Source organism: Pristiophorus japonicus, chromosome 8 (assembly GCF_044704955.1).
Source record: "Pristiophorus japonicus isolate sPriJap1 chromosome 8, sPriJap1.hap1, whole genome shotgun sequence".
NCBI classification, from domain to species: domain Eukaryota; kingdom Metazoa; phylum Chordata; class Chondrichthyes; family Pristiophoridae; genus Pristiophorus; species Pristiophorus japonicus.
The window spans coordinates 36576306-36593851 of record NC_091984.1 but is presented as its reverse complement, the minus strand read 5'-3'; the positions used below and the strand labels follow the sequence as shown (position 1 = coordinate 36593851).

Here is a 17546-nt window from a genome sequence, read left to right as displayed (position 1 = left end):
GAAATGAGTGTTCGAAGGCTGGATCTCAAACCTGGCACCAAGCTCATGGTCTACAGAGCAGTAGTGATACCCGCACTCCTATATACATCAGAGACATGCATGGGCCCGAACTTGGTCAAAACTAAGGCCAGCCCAAGTGCCGCCCAAAGGGCCGCCGAGAGACCCGGCGGTAATTTAGCAAGGAGATTCCTCAAAAAGATCCACAAAGACCGCCTGGTGGCAAAAACACAACTTACGCCCTGAATGTGGACGGCAGCGGGTGGGAGCTCCCAATCTCGGCAGTAAATGCAATCCTCGGCAAAGTGCCACCGAGGATTGAGGGGGGAACACAAAAAAATAAAAATTTATACAAAACAAATCCACTGGAAAACTTTCAGGGGACCCCATCCACCTGAATCGCTGTAAAAAAAGAAGTTTACTAACCTTTTTTTGCAGGTCTTCATACTTACCATTGGGGTTAGACCTGCCTCCATGCACGGTCCTTCCTCCTGCTGCCGCCAACACCTGCCTGGAGGAATCTGGCAGCTCAGCGGGCGGGAGGACACTTACGCGCCTTGCACGCTAGTGGACGTCAGCGGGCGGTTCCCAGCGGTCCTCCCCTCCCGCCGGCGGGAGGCCTCCACGAAACTGGCACCGAGGGGAGACCACCCAAAAAACTTGCCGGCAGCCGGCGACAGCGAGCGGTGAGTGCACCAAGTTCGGGGCCTTGGACTATTAACAGTAGGTACTTCAAAGCACTGGAGAAGTACCACCAACACTGCCTCCGCAAGATCCTGCAAATTCATTGGCAGGATAGGCGCACCAAAGTCAGCCTTCTCACACAGGCCAACATCCCCAGCATCAAGGCATTGACCACGCTCGATCAGCTCCGATGGACATGCCACATTGTCCACATGCCTGATACTAGACTCTCGAAACAAGCACTCTACTCCGAGTTATGTCACGGCAGATGAGCCCCAGGAGAGCAGAGAAAATGCTTCAAGGACACCCTCAAAGCCTCCTTGATAAAATGTACCATTGCCACCGACTCTTGGGAATCCCTGGCCCAAGACCACTCAAAGTGGAGGAGAAGCATCCGAGAAGGCGCCGAACACTTCGAGTCTCTTCACAGGGAGCACATGGAAACCAAGTATAAACAGCGGAAGGAGCGTATGGCAAATCATGTACCCCACCCACCTGTTCCTCCAACCTCCGTCTGCCCCACCTGTGACAGAGACTGTGGATCCCACATTGGTCTCATCAGTCACCTTAGAACTCAGTTTAGTGTGGGAGCAAGTTATCCTCGACTCTGGGGGACTGCCTAAGAAGAAGAAGGTATGTCTCCGTTCTTTGTCGCCCAACCTCATGTGAAGGGTAGCATAGTGGTTATGTTACTAAACTAGTAAACCAGGAGGTCTGGACTAATCCGGAGACAGGAGTTCAACTCCCACTATGGTAGCTGGGGAATTTAAATTCAGTTAAATAAATCTGGAATAAAAAGCATGAAACTACCAGATTGTCCTAAAAGCCCAGCTGATCCACTAATGTCCTTTAGGGAAGGAAATCTGTCATCCTTATCTGGTCTGGCCTACATGTGACTCCAGACCCACAGAAATGTGGTTTACTCTTAACTGCTCTGTAAAATGACCTAACAAGCCACTCAGTTATACTAAACTGCTTCAAAAGGTCGGCTCACCACCATCTTCTTAAGGGCAGTTAGGGATGGGCAATAAATGCTGGCCTTGTCAGTGACGTGAATGAATAAAGGAACCCTCCAGATGTCTCCCTTCTTCATCTCCCAACCTCACATTACAATTCCACCATTTTCATATCCTTCTAACTACATTATTTCACATAATCTTGAAGTTTCCACCAGCCATTATCAAGAAGTTCCTGACATTCTAATCATTTATCTCTCTCAAGCATCCATGGTCCTAAGACGAACAGACTGTGTTTAGGGCTAGCAAGACATAGAATACATTATTATGGTTATTTACAGGTAACTTAAGCGCTAAATAAAAAACATGTAGCCGAGCCCTGAAACAGGCTGCTCACAGCCTCTGTACTGTTAACCATTCGCAGAATTCCAGGTTTAGGTTTTCAACAAGAGGTTTCATAAAAATGGAACTGATTACTAATGACTACAAATGGACTAAACTTAATACAAATGGATTCTTTTAATATCGCTCGATTTTCAATCTTTACCTTCCAAAGTACTCATGGTTTCTCCCTCTGCCATTACCCTGGCATCGTCTCTATTTATGCACCCTGAAGTCTAAACTCTACAGACTCAATTACACCTGCTGTTCAACCAGCCTGGTTGTAAACATCACCAGATCTGGCTTGTCCTTGACTCTGGCTCCCTCTCCACAGCAAAATCCGACTATTATTCCAGAATCATTCTCAAAGGTAAGAACAATCCCAGACTCCTTCTAAATGACCAACATTCGCCTCCATCTTGAAATTGCTGTTATCACGTTTTCCTCAAAAAACTTATCCTTGATAATTGCATTCTCTCCAACTAGAACCCCATATTTAACCTTGAATTTCTCTCCAAGTACTTCGGATGCATCACAGCCATTCAGCTCCATGTTCATTTCTCCGTAAACTTTTGTTTCAAATCCGCTGAATTTCACTTCTAGACTGTCCACAGCACTGAGAATGCCCTAGGCAACGTCATGAATAGTGACCATTGTATATTATCTCTCCTTGTTCACTTAAATTTCACCTCCCCCCCCACAAACTGCTGAAACTTTGTTGCCTCAAAACTTGACATCTCCAATTCCCTCCTCTCTAGCCTCTTAAGCTTCATTGTACACAAATTTAAATTCCTCCTAAGTTCTACTGCCTGTATAGGCTCCCTTACTAATCCCTGATCACCCATCACGCTTGGCCTCACCAACCTCCACTGGTTCCTTGTACTAAATTCAAAATCCAGTCCTTGCCTTCAAATTCTTCCCCATCGTACATATGTCTTACCACACCTTACCTCTTCAACCTACTCTAACCCTATATCCCTTCTTGTGCCCTTTACTCCTCCAATTTTGATCAGTGGAATCTCCAGCCTACCGCTCCTCCATCTCTGGCAGAGCTTCAGCCATCTGTACTACTCTCTGGTTTTCCCTTCCCTGCCTTGGTACTTGTTTGCCTGCCTATCTTCTTTTAGACCATATCTTTGATAGTCTCTCCTAACTCCTCTACTATGGCTTCTCATCTGCTCCCTTCTATGTGAGGTGGCTTAGGCCATTTTATTACATTAAAGGTGCTATATAAGTGCACACTGTTACTTAACATGGCTTCTGAGTTGCTCTAGCTTATATCAAAGATACTAATCCTTCAATTTCAGTCGAACATTTGATGCAAGCACTGAGTGGAGGCAGATATGATGCTCTCATGTACTTCCTAGACGACAACATAAGAGTGACATTGGTAGAGGCTGTTAAAGATTATCACTTGACCACTTTTGTTAGGCCCAGTAAAGGGATCTAAAACATGGGAAAAGTAAAATGAATATAATTTTGTAAGTACCAATTTTGTGCCAGGGACAATATAATGCCTGTCAAGATGCGTACATTAGTGTCAATTCAGATATAAGCTGTGGCTACTGAGTGGTAGAAGAGTAGGAGAAAGAGTGCCACTCACCTACTGATTCGATTGATACATGTTGTATGATTTTAGACACATTGGAAAATGATTCACTTAGTTCGATGATAAATGGTTGAAAGAGCACAATGTCCTCTGCAGGGATAACACAAACATGCCGTGTTGTATTCCTGAGAACCATGTATGACGTTGTGTGACATTGCTCCTGGATGTTTTGCCTGTAAGGGAAGAAAACATCGAATGTGGCATCTTGAGGGTTTTACTTATTTGCAGAAAGGTTAAAATGCTGCCTCTAGCACATGGAGGAGACCAGCTGTGACCAGTTTCTGATGCTCAACTTCCCTCCCGTACACTCATCATTATCATGAATGGAAACATTACCACATTCGATAGCACTTTGTATACTTGGATACTCTGGTTAGAGTACATCATCATCATAGGCAGTCCCTCGGAATCGAGGAAGACTTGCTTCCACTCTTAGAATGAGTCCTTAGGTGGCTGAACAGTCCAATACGAGAACCACAGTCCCTGCCACAGGTGAGACAGAGAGTCGTTGAGGGTAAGGGAAGGTGGGACAGGTTTGCTGCACGCTCTTTCTGCTGCCTGCGCTTGTTTTCTGCATGCACTTGGCGATGAGACTCAAGGTGCTCAGTGCCCTCCCAGATGCACTTCCTCCACTCAGGACGGTCTTTGGCCAGGGACTCCCAGGTGTTAGTGGGTATGCTGCACTTTATCAGGGAGGCTTTGAGGGTGTTCTTGTAATGTTTTTCTGTCCACCCTTGGCTCGTTTGCCATGAAGGCAGTGTGAATAAACGGACACGCTTAGTGCACTCTGTGTACTTGGATACACTAGTGTGAGTACACGGACACGCTTAGTGCACTCTTTGTACTCGGATACACTAGTGTGACTACACGGACACGCTTAGCGCACTCTGTGTACTTGGATACACTAGTGTGAGTACACGGACATGCTTAATGCACTCTGTGTACTTGGATACACTTGTGTGAGTACATTGACATGCTTAGTGGCACTCTGGGGGGGTAATTTTGACTTTGTGCGACAGTGTAAAATAGGTGATAGCACATCAGCAGCCTGTGTTACATTATTCTTGATTTTTAGTTCCATTCACGTCACCCACCATCATCCATTTTACACTATCACACAAAGTTAAAATTACTCTTAGTGACACACTGTGCAATACACCTGAACATTTAGTAACCAATTGGCTAGATTTTCCTCTGCCCTGCTTCTAAATAGCACTTAAAAGAATTGCTGCAACATAAAGGTAAAATGAGCGCCGTGCTGCATTTTTAAATCAGGCCTGAGACGAAGTACAGGCACTGGGATCTTCCTCCAGGTGAGGCTCATTTCTAATGCACTCCATCTAATTTATCCCTGGACAATACCAAGTGAAGAAAACAGTGGCTCTACTATATGTACATTAACATACTTGATAATACTGCAGAAGAGATAAAATAATGACAGACACCTAATCCTCTGAAGCGCGTTGAGCTCCCACTCCCCATGTTATCAAGCACAGAGGCCTCAGGCCTGCAATATACCTGAGGTGCCCAGAATACCCTGAAGTGGGTGGCAAGCACACAGGGGGCTGGGAGATTACACGCCAGCCATGTTTTAATCTAATTAGCTCGCGATTCCATGCAAAACCCACACACCTGCATCTATAGACATCGCGCACATACCTCACGTTGACAGAGGTTTCGTGCATGCGGACACTCCAGCTCTCGAGGAAAGCTGAAGGCTTTAAAGGGCCAGATATTATCAAAGGTCTGACCAGCCATTGGATACTTTCTCTGAAGCTTCCCAATCACACATTTGGTGGTACTATATGAGAGAAGGCGTACCAGAGTGATCATCAACCAGCAAAGTCTGATTTGCTGCACCCAGCAAAATGCCACCAACCATATTTGCAGAGAGCATTGCAATTACCGGACAACAGATGTAGCGCTGTGCCATCTGCAGTAAGAGTGCCCCCTTCGAACATGCAGTACACAGGGCTGGCACAGCCAATGACAGGTCAGCTGTGGCCTCAAGCTAGTCAGCAACTCACTCAGCAACACTCTGCACACAGTACCATTCTCAGCAACACAGTGCACACTAATATATTAAAATTATGACGTACTCAATGCTGTAGAAGAACTTGTAAGTAGAATTTGTCTCCTCACTGTCATCCCAGAAACAGGTCAGGTCATCTAACATCCGAGTAAAACATTTCAGATCTTCAGCTTGTGATACCAATGATGCAGTACCTGCAGGAAACACATTACTCATTCATTTTATTACATGTACTATCTGCAAATGACACTTCACCCAGTATATAGGGACATAGGAAATGTCGGGGTAAGAACAGGACACTTGTTCAATTGGAGCTCATCCCTCTGGGACATTATTGAGTGATTTAAACCTAACCCACCTGTCGGGAAATCGTTGGGATCAGGTAGAACGCTGGTTCTACAACCCGCCCGCTTTTACTCCATTGATGTCAGCGGAGAGCAATATTGGTTGGGGTGTATAACTGATGTTCCAACCTATCCCTTTGGTTTCCTGACAGCTTTCCTGCCTGGCGAGTTAGGTTAAACTTACTAACCCTCCCATCACACGGTGAGAATTTCCTCAGTGATTCTCCTGTTGCCCGCCCTAACTTTGGTGGAAGATTGGCAGACTCTCTCGATCAAGGTGTAAACTGATGCCGGAGGTGTTATTTATGTGGACTTGTATTTACTCTGTACAGCCTCCAGAGGGCTCATTCCCCGGAGTCCCAAGGGATCCCATAATCCCTTGGAAGCACAGGTATTTAAGAAGGCTTCACAGGTTGGAAAGGCGCTCTGCAGAGCTGCAATAAAAGACTACAGTCACACTTTACTTTGAGCTCACAGTGTTCAGTCTGATTCTTTCTCCATACACAACAACTGGCGACGAGATACAGATAGCGAACCCAAAGATGCAGAGAACAGTGGATATCCTGGAGAGATTTTCGGAGGGAGAAAATTGGGAAACTTTTGTGGAGCGACTTGATCAATACTTCATGACTAATGAGCTAGATGGGGAAGAGAGCGCTGCCAAATGTAGAGTGATCCTCCTCACCGTCTGTGGGGCACCAACATATGGCCTCATGAAGAATCTGCTCACTCCAGCGAAACCCATGAAGAAATCATACAACGATTTATGTACACTGGTCCAAGAGTATTTGAACCCGAAGGAAAGTGTTCTGATGGCGAGGTATCGGTTCTACACCTACAAAAGGTCTGAAGGCCAGGAAGTGGCGAGTTATGTCGCCGAGCTGAGATGCCTTGCAGGACATTGCAAATTTGAAGGACATTTGGAGCACATGCTCAGGCATTTTTTCGTACTTGGCATTGGCCACGAAACCATACTTCGCAAGCTTTTGACTGTAGAGACCCCAACCTTGAGTAAGGCCATAGCGATAGCCCAGGCGTTCATTGCCACCAGTGACAATACGAAGCAAATCTCTCAGCACACAAGTGCTGCTACAAGTACTCTGAACAAAGTGATGTTGTTTTCGAATCGTAATGTACAGGGCAGGTCACATACATATACCTGCAGCTACACATCCGCAGATGTCTCAGAGTCCACCATCAAGGGTGATGAATGCAAGGCCATTAACACCTTGTTGGCGCTGCGGGGGTGATCATCGTTTCCATTCATACCAATTCAAAGGATATGTTTGCAAGGGCTGTGGAACAATGGGACACCTCCAACGAGTGCGCAGGCAAGCTGCTAAGCCTGTTAGACCTCCAAACCATCACGTTGCAGAGGAGGACAGATCCACGGAGGATCACTATGAGCCAGAACCTCAGATAGAGGAGGCAGAGGTACATGGGGTGCACACATTCACCACAAATTGTCCCCCTGATAATGCTGAATATTGAACTAAATGGACTCCCGGTATGAATGGAACTGGACACGGGCGCAAGCCAGTCCATCATGGGCAAAAAGACTTTCGAAAGGTTGTGGTGCAACAAGGCCTCAAGGCCTGTCTTAACTCCAGTTCGTAAGAGACTAAGAAATTACACTAAGGAATTGATTCCTGTAATCGGCAGTGCTACTGTAACGGTCTCCTATGATGGAGGGGTGCACAAGCTACCACTCTGGGTGGTACCGGGTGATGGTCCCACGCTGCTCGGCAGGAGCTGGCTGGGAAAGATACGCTGGAACTGGGACGACGTCCGAGCGCTATCGCCCGCTGATGACACTTCGTGTGCCCAGGTCTTAAACAAATTTCCTTCACTGTTCGAACCAGGCATCGGGAAATTCCAAGGAGCAAAAGTGCAGATCCACCTAATTTCGGGGGCGCGACTCATCCATCACAAGGCGAGAGCAGTACCATACATGATGAGAGAAAGGGTAGAGATCGAACTAGACCGGCTGCAACGAGAGGGCATCATTTCACCGATCGAGTTCAGCGAGTGGGCCAGTCCTATTGTCCCAGTCCTCAAGGAAGACGGCACCGTTAAGATCTGTGGCGATTACAAAGTAACTATCAATTGTTTCTCCCTGCAGGACCAATACCCACTACCAAAAGCCGACGACCTCTTTGCAACGCTGGCGGGAGGAAAGACATTCACGAAGTTGGATCTGACTTCAGCCTGCATGATGCAAGAATTGGAGAAATCATCGAAGGCCCTCACCTGCATCAACACACATAAAGACCTTTTTGTTTCTAACAGATGCTCGTTTGGAATCCGATCAGTGACGGCGATATTCCAGAGAAACATGGAAAGTTTACTGAAGTCGGTCCTGCACACCGTGGTCTTCCAGGACGACATCTTGGTCACAGGTTGGAACACACCTGCAGAACCTGGAGGAGGTCCTTAGTCGACTCAACCGCATGGGGCTCAGGTTAAAATGCTCGAAGTGCATTTTCTTGGTGCCTGAAGTGGAGTTCCTGGGAAGGAGGATTGCGGCGGACGGCATCATGCCCACCAACGCGAAGACGGAGGCAATCGAGAACGCACCGAGGCCACAGAACGTGATGGAGCTGCGGTCATTTCCGGGACTCTTGAACTACTTTGATAACTTCTTACCGGGTCTCAGCACACTGTTAGAACCACTACATGTCTTACTACAAAAAGGGGGCAAATAGGTTTGGGGCAAAAGCCAAGAAAATGCCTTTGTAAAAGCGAGAAAATTGTTATGCTCAAACAAATTGCTGTGTTGTATGATCCATGTAAGCGTTTGGCACTAGCATGTGATGCGTCGTCATATGGCGTCGGGTGTGTATTGCAACAAGCTAATGATTTCTGGAATCTGCAACCGGTTTCTTATGCATCCAGGAGTCTGTCTCAGGCTGAGAGAGCCTACAGCATGATTGAAAAAGAAGCATTAGCATGTGTCTATGGGGTAAAGAAAATGCATCAATACCTGTTTGGCCTAAAATTCGAATTGGAAACTGACCATAAGCCACTTATATCCCTGTTTACCGCGAGTAAAGGGATAAATACCAACACATCGGGCCGCATCCAGAGATGGGCGCTCACGTTGTCCGCATACAACTATGCCATCCGTCACAGGCCAGGCAAAGAAAACTGCGCCGATGCTCTCAGTAGACTGCCACTGCCCACCACGAGGGTGGAAATGGCGCAGCCCGCATATCTAGCCATGGTTATGGAAGCATTTGAGAGTGAGCAATCATCTGTCACTGCCCGGCATATCAAAACCTGGACAAGCCAGGACCCCTTATTATTTCTAGTCAAAAGCTGTGTGCTTCACGGGAGCTGGTCCAGTGTCCCAGTGGAAATGCAGGAAGAGATAAAGCCGTTCCAGCGGCGCAAAGGTGAAATGTCTATACAGGCAGACTGCCTTCTGTGGGGCAATCAAGTAGCGGTCCCCAAGAAGGGCAATGACCTCCACAGTACCCATCCAGGCATCGTAATGATGAAAACAATAGCCAGATCCCATGCGTGGTGGCCCGGTATCGATGCGGACTTAGAGTCCTGCGTTCACAGATGTAATACATGCTCACATTTAAGCAATGTACCCAGGGAAGCGCTGCTAAGTTTATAGTCTTGGCCCTCCAAACCGTGGTCTAGTGTACAAATTGATTATGCAGGCCCGTTCTTGGGTAAAATGTTCCTTGTGGTTGTAGACGCGTACTCCAAGTGGATTGAATGTGAGATAATGTCGGCTAGCACGTCCGCTGCCACCACTGAAAACCTGCGGGCCATGTTTGCCACACACGGCTTACCGATGTCCTGGTGAGTGACAACGGGCCATGTTTTACCAGTGCTGAGTTCAAAGAATTCATGACCCGTAACAGGATCAAACATGTCACATCTGCCCCGTTTAAACCAGTGTCCAATGGTCAGGCATAGAGCAGTGCAAACCATCAAGCAAGGCTTGAAGAGGGTAACTGAAGGCTCACTGCAACCTCTCCTATCCCGAGTTCTGCTTAGCTACCGCACGAGACCACACTCACTCACTGGGATCCCACCTGCTGAACTGCTCATGAAAAGAGCACTTAAGACAAGGCCCTCGTTAGTTCACCCTGATCTACATGAACTGGTAGAGAGCAGGCAGCTTCACCAAAGTGCATACCATGATAGCGTAAATGTATCACGCGAGATTAAAGTCAATGATCCTGTATTTGTATTAAATTATGGACAAGGTCCCAAGTGGCTTCCCAGCACTGTTGTGGCCAAAGAGGGGAGCAGGGTGTTTCGGGTCAAACTTTCAAATGGACTCATTCACCGGAAACACTTGGACCAAATCAAACTCAGATTCACGGACTACCCTGAGCAACCCACCTTGGACCCTACCTTTTTTGAACCCCCAACACACACACCAGTGGCAACCGACACCACGGTTGACCACGAAGCAGAACCCATCATCCGCAGCAGCCCTGCAGGGCCCAACACACCAGGCAACCCAGCAAGGCCAGCTGCACAGCAACCCAGCGAGGGCCCAACAAATGATTCAACAACACCAGCTTTCACACCGAGACAATCATCCAGGGCAAGAAGGGCCCCAGATCAACTCACATTGTAAATAGTTACACTATAGACTTTGGTGGGGGGGCGGGGGGGCATGTTGTTATATATGTGGACTTGTATTTACTCTGTACAGCCACCAGAAGGCTCATTCCCCAGAGTCCCAAGGGATCCTATAATCCCTTGGGAGCACAGGTATTTAAGGAGGCTTCACAGGTTGGAGAGGCACTCTGGAGACCTGTAATAAAAGACTAAGGTCACACTTTACTTTGAGCTCACAGTGTTCAGTCTGACTCTTTCTCCATACACAACAGGAGGTACTGTGGCTGATCGGGAAATCCCCCGAGGAAATTCCTGCCAATGGTATCTAATTGTCTTTTCATTTCATTGCTTTTCTCTTTGTTAACAAAATACAATGGGATACCATGATGAGAGACTTAATGTTCTAGAGGGAGGAGATCTGCTGAAATTAATTTATTTTTCTCATGTTGGCAGATTATTGCAAACAGGTTTCACACTTTTTATTTATGTCTTTTAAACCTATTTTCCTGAGGTTCTTTGAATTAATACTTCTGGGTTTAACTTATCTATACGATTTAATATTAGTAAAAGTCCAATTAATGTCCATCTGCAAAGTGAACCTACCTTATCTGGCCTATATGTGACTCTGGTCTACACGAAAAATTGAAGGAAATTCAGATGTAGCTGAATATATCCAATTAAAAAATTTACTAACATAATTGTTAAAGATTATTCGTCCATAAGGTTTGAAATAATTTAAAGTAAATCTTTTCCTGATTATAGGTATTAAATACAAACAAATAACAATTGTTAGTAACAGTCTTACAGGAAACCTTTAAATCGTTAAGTCCATTATTATTATGTCACTAAAGTATTTAATTTTTATTCCATGTGAAGCACCTTACATAGTCCACATTTACAGTGTTGTAGTATTATTCACTTTAATCCACCCATGATATAATCTATCTCTTTAAACATGCCTTCACTGACACTTTCACTACAAGCGTACAAACTATTCTACCTTTGCAAACATTTTGTGTGATTTTTTTGCTAAACACATATAAATGTCTTTGTTTTGCAAATAATTTGTTATATCTGAGAAGAGAATACAATTTGAAATGATTTAAAGCAGATCTCCTGAATGCAATTACTAAATATAAATAATATATATAACTGTTTGTAGAGGTCTGTAGTGGACCTTCAGGACTAAACATGTTGAGAGATATTTTACTAAGTTGCCAGTTTCTTACAGCTACCTTTTTGGCTTCAAACATTTATAAAGTTTGATATCAAACTTACCTTCCTGGAGAAAAGTCCAATTCTCCAAGCCTGACACAGAGACAGACCGGATAGTGTTGAAATATACACAGCCCCCAAACAGGAGCCACACTGCACAGCTACCCATTTCTTTCAGCAACACTAAAAGCATTTCTGACTCTCCGCTGTTACTGTTGGACTGACTCAGAACAGAAGGAGTTTACAAGTTGAAGTGGGAACAGGCACATCCTCAGGAAACCAACCAACCATGAAGTGGATCTGCAGTACAGTGTGGGTGCACACACTCACTAAAACCACTCCAGACTTTCATCTGGAAGAACCAATGCTGATCACCCAGCAGTGAACAGCTCTGAAATCATTGTTCTGCCAGACATAAAAAAGAAGTCAGATAAGAATTTGAATAATTCAGAATAGGAACACTCTTTATCTGACAGGGACAGGTTCCTGCACTTGACTTTCCTCTCAGAGTTCCCAGAATAAAGGGAACATACTCCAGGTAATACAGAGAATTAGATTCTTTGTCCAATATATCAGTGTGTTTGTGTTTGTATAAGCACACACCAGGACCAATTCTGTGCTTGTCATGTTAGCTGATTATCAGCCTGGCCACAGTAACTCGCGTAGCCGTTCTTTCAGTGAAAGGAGCCCAGAGATGTAAATGGAAAAGGTGACCTCAAGGAAGGTGGTCATTTTAAGACACAACATTAGGGTGTGGATGACACACACCCCACACTGTCATCAAGGACAGGCACTGGGGAAGCAAACATTGGTTCAGGAACACACATGCGCAGGGGTAAAATAAAATGACTGCATCTTCTTTGGAATATTTGGTGATGATTTGTTAGCCAGAGGGAACATATGAGTGTTGGTAATGGGGAAACCATGTCTGGATGGAGATGAGGAGTTGGCAATTTGACCCAGCATGTTGGTACAGGATGAATAGAGTACAAGAAAGGCCCCTAGGGCTTCTCTGGTAGGGGTTGCAGGTCTCCTTTTAACTAAGAGTCGGGTCAATCAATCCTTGCTATATCAGTCTGTTTGGGAGTGCACCAGCTGGGCTCACGCTTTCTTTGTCCACTTCCGTCTCCCTTTCTAATTCTTCCTCTCTGTGGACAAGTGTACAATCTCACCTTCCAGCCCTTCTGGCCATAGAGGCGCTCCTCTTGTGATGACAAACTGATTTAGAACTTTCTCAGGACTGTAGAGTGTCACCTCACCTGAACTACCCAACCATTGGAAGAACTGCTTCAACCTCCCAATGCAAGAATTTGAGTCTAGGAATGGGCCTCGTATTTTTCCTTTCAGTCTTGGTGTGGGGGCTCCAGACTGGTGTCATTAGCCAGGGCAGCAAGGGCTAGCCTGCTCCATAGCAGCCATCAACCCATTCCTCCTGATCCTTCAATGAGTTATGGCACCATTGACTGTTGGAAGATGAAGGCATCTTGTCTGAAGCAAAGGCATTTTTCAGTCAGTTGAATTATTTAGTTTTGACAGTCTGTGACCATTTGCATGTTGATGGAATGAAATCTCCTTCAATTCTTACATTCTATGGGGTTGCTATTTGGAACTGTAATGGCAACATGAGTGCCAACCAAAATGCCCTGAAGCCTTGGGAACCTATCCTTCTCCATCTTTTCCCTTCTTTCCATTGGTAAAATTACATAGGATTACATAAGATATACAGCACAGAAACAGGCCATTCGGCCCAACCAGTCCATGCTGGCATTTATGCTCCACTTGAGCCTCCTCCCGTCTTTCCTCATCTAAATCTATCAGCATGATCCTCTATTCCCTTCTTCCTCATATGCTTGTCTAGCCGCCCCTTAAATGCATCTATACGATTCACTTCAACTACTCCCTGTGGTAGTGAGTTCCACATTCTTACCACACTTTGGGTAAAGAAGTTTCTTCTGAATTCGAAATTGGATTTCTTGGTGACTATTTTACATTGATGGCCTCTAGTTGTGCTCTTCCCTACATGTGGAAACATTCTCTCTGTATCCACTCTAACAAAACCTTTCATAATTTTAAAGAGCATATATCCTCACATTTCTGGTAACATCCTTGTAAATCTTCTCTGCACCCTCTCCAGAGCCTCCCTATCATTTTTATAATATGGCCACCAGAACTCTATGCAGTACTCTAAGTGTAGCCTAACCAAGGTTCAATACAAGTTTAGCATAACTCTCCTACTTTTAAATTCTATACCTCTAGGAATAAACCCTAGTGCTTGGTTTGCTTGTTTTATGGCCTTGCTAACCTGTGTCGCAACTTTTAGTGATGTGTGTATTTATACTCCGAGATCCCTTTGTTCCTCTACTTCACCTAGACTCGCACCCTCCAAGTAATAAATGACCTCCCTATTCTTCCTACCAAAATATAATACCTCACATTTATCTGTATTGAATTTCATTTGCCAATTATATGCCCATTCTGCAAGTTTATTAATGTCCTCCTGTAATTTGTTGCAGTCCTCCTCAGTATTCCCCGCAATTTGGTGTCATCTGCAAATTTAAAAATTGTGTTTTTGATTCCAAAGTCTAAATCATTAATATAAATTGTGAACAACAGTGGTCCCAGCACTGATCCTTGTGGAACACTACTACCTACCTTCTGCCACTGTGAATAGCTAACCGTTACCCCTACACTCTGCTTTCTGTCTTGAAGCCAGCTAGCTATCTGTCATGTATCCTACATGGCTACTGTTGGTACTACCACAAAATGTGCCACCAGAGGGCACAACAGTGGGAGACTCGTAGGTTACCTCAACAGGTGTGCCTAGCCTAGTATAAAAGGCAGGCCACCAGGTGTGATCCTCACTCTGGAGTGAACTAATAAAGGACTAAGGTCACTACAGTTCAACTACAACACATTGCCTCATGGAGTCATTGCTAGAGCATCTAAGGTAACAACAATTGGCGACGAGATTACGAACTTTCACGCGGAAATGGCTACCCTTGGTAAGTTGCAGCAGTTCGCCGATGGTGATGATTGGGACGCCTTTGTGGAGAGGCTAGAATATTTCTTCACAGCAACCGACCTGGCAGGAGATGACCCGGCCACACTGGCTGATAAGCGCAGAGCTATCCTGCTAACCAGTTGTGGGCCCACCGTCTATGGCCTCGTCAGGGACTTGCTAGCACCAGTGAAGACAACGACCATGTCGTACAAGGAGCTCGTAATCCTGATCCATGAGCAACTCAAGCCCAAGGAGAGCATCCTCACAGCCAGACACCAGTTCTACACCCACCGATGGCCCGAAGGCCAGGCAATCGCGAAGTATGCCACAGACCTCAGGAGGCTGGCGGCACCGTACGAGTTCGGCGACCACCTCAACGAAGCGCTGCGGGGCATTTTCGTCATGAGGGCCTTCTTCACAAGCTACTGTCGGCGGATACCACAGTCACACTGCAGAAGTCCATCTCTGTGAGCCAGTCATTCATGACCTCGACCTGCGGTTCTCGGCAGATGACTCACTCTCAGGACTCAAACCCGGCAGGTACTGTGCACAGAGTGGCGCCGTTTAGAGGCTGGACTGTAGAGCGCGAACCGTCTCAGGGAAGAAAGAACAGGTCCCCAAGTCCCTTAACTCAGAGTCCGCCGAGGGGGGCTAATCGAGTAACACCATGCTGGCATTACGGAGGGAATCACAGGGCTCACCAGTGCCGCTTTAAAGACGATGTATGTAAAGGCTGCAGCACAAAGGGCCATCTCCAGCGAATGTGTAAGAGAAATATGACTCACTGCGTTGATGAAGAGTCTGCAGATGGCCAGGAATCCAGCACAGATTATGAATTGATAGGCAGAGAGGCAGCCCAGTCCCACGGGGAGGTACATAGCATGTTTACTTGCACCACCGAGTGTTCCCTGCTGAAGATGGAAGTCGAGATAAATGGCGTTCCAGTCTTCATGGAAGTGGACATGGGGGCGAGCCAGTCAGTGATGAATCAAGGAGCCTTTGAGAGGCTATGGGACAATCAAGCTGAACTATCCGAGTTGGTCCCAGTTCAGGCAAACCTGCGCACCTACACCGATTAAATCATCCCAGCCATTGGTAGCGTGAATGTAAAGGTACTCCATGATGGCACAGTGCACAAGTTAACTCTGTGGATTGTTGCAGGTGATGGACCAACACTGCTCGGCAGAAAGTGGATGGCGAAGACTTCACCCCTCCATCGATCAAAGCCCCCTGCGCTCAGAGGCAAAGCAAGCCCTCATCTGAGGGTGGACCCGGCACCGGAGAGCAGACCAGCACAGCACCTGAGACACAGACGGCTCAGCACTGCATGGAGATGATCCAGCTGAGACGACCTGAACGCACCTTCCAGGCTCCAGTGGCAGGGCGGAGGAAGAAAATCGGATCCAAAGGCGACTTCCCAGCTTTGGAGGCAGAACCCGGGGAGAAGAGGATCACCGCAGTCGACATCGTGGATGGAGGAAAGATGGCGCCCAAACCACGAGGTGAGGCGCTGAAGACAAAGGTGGCCGCGGCCAGACCACGAGGTGCAGTGCTGATGGAGCAACATGTGACACCAAACAGAGAAGCGGATTGGGGTAAAGAAAGCAAGGCCCTCTTAAAGGAGGCTGCCAACCCACCACAATTAAAGGGACAGCTCCACACACTTAAACAATGTAACAGTAATTGTAAGTCAGACAAAAAAAGTGTAATTGATCATGTAAAATGTGCAACCGATAATCTGAATTGTATATCCGCAACCAGCGAGGAAAAATCGCGCGATTATGTAGAATGTGTAATTGATGAACTGAACTGTGCACATACAACCAGCGAGAAAAAGTTGTGCGATCGCAATCAGACCCACAGTGTGTCCAGCATAAGTAATGAAAAGTTGTGCGATGCAGGGTTTCAACTGCAGGCAGCCAATGCAGCGGGCAGACACCCATCGGGAGCACACAGGTCCAGCGAGCTACCCAATGCTGTCGCCTGTGTCCCTGGAACCAGAGTCATGCACCATTGTGTCTGGCCACAAGCAGCCGACATAGAAACATAGAAACATAGAAAATAGGTGCAGGAGCAGGCCATTCAGCCCTTCTAGCCTGCACCGCCATTCAATGAGTTCATGGCTGAACATGAAACTTCAGTACCCCCTTCCTGCTTTCACGCCATACCCCTTGATCCCCCGAGTAGTAAGGACTTCATCGAACTCCCTTTTGAATATATTTAGTGAATTGGCCTCAACTACTTTCTGTGGTAGAGAATTCCACAGGTTCACCACTCTCTGGGTGAAGAAGTTTCTCCTTATCTCGGTCCTAAATGGCTTACCCCTTATCCTTAGACTGTGACCCCTGGTTCTGGACTTCCCCAACATTGGGAACATTCTTCCTGCATCCAACCTGTCCAAACCCGTCAGAATTTTAAACGTTTCTATGAGGTCCCCTCTCACTCTTCTGAACTCCAGTGAATACAAGCCCAGTTGATCCAGTCTGGTGAATCTTCGCTGCACTCCCTCAATAGCAAGAATGTCCTTCCTCAAGTTAGGAGACCAAAACTGTACACAATACTCCAGGTGTGGCCTCACCAAGGCCCTGTACAACTGTAGCAACACCTCCCTGCCCCTGTACTCAAATCCCCTCGCTATGAAGGCCAACATGCCATTTGCTTTCTTAACCGCCTGCTGTACCTGCATGCCAACCTTCAATGACTGATGTACCATGACACCCAGGTCTCGTTGCACCTT

At 46.4% G+C, this 17546-nt stretch overlaps 1 protein-coding gene across 1 annotated transcript in view; it reads right to left on the bottom strand.

Annotated features, from left to right (window-relative positions):
• The window catches only part of mpl (MPL proto-oncogene, thrombopoietin receptor), a 40297-nt gene extending 28296 nt beyond the window's left edge, over positions 1-12001 (bottom strand). Inside the window, exons 1-3 of the mRNA XM_070886041.1 lie at positions 11872-12001; positions 5727-5853; positions 3622-3800 (exon numbers count right to left, since the gene is read on the bottom strand). Of these exons, the coding sequence (XP_070742142.1) occupies positions 3622-3800; positions 5727-5853; positions 11872-12001 (436 nt within the window). The remainder of the gene's footprint in view (positions 1-3621; positions 3801-5726; positions 5854-11871) is intronic.
• Between the last annotated feature and the right edge of the window lie 5545 nt (positions 12002-17546).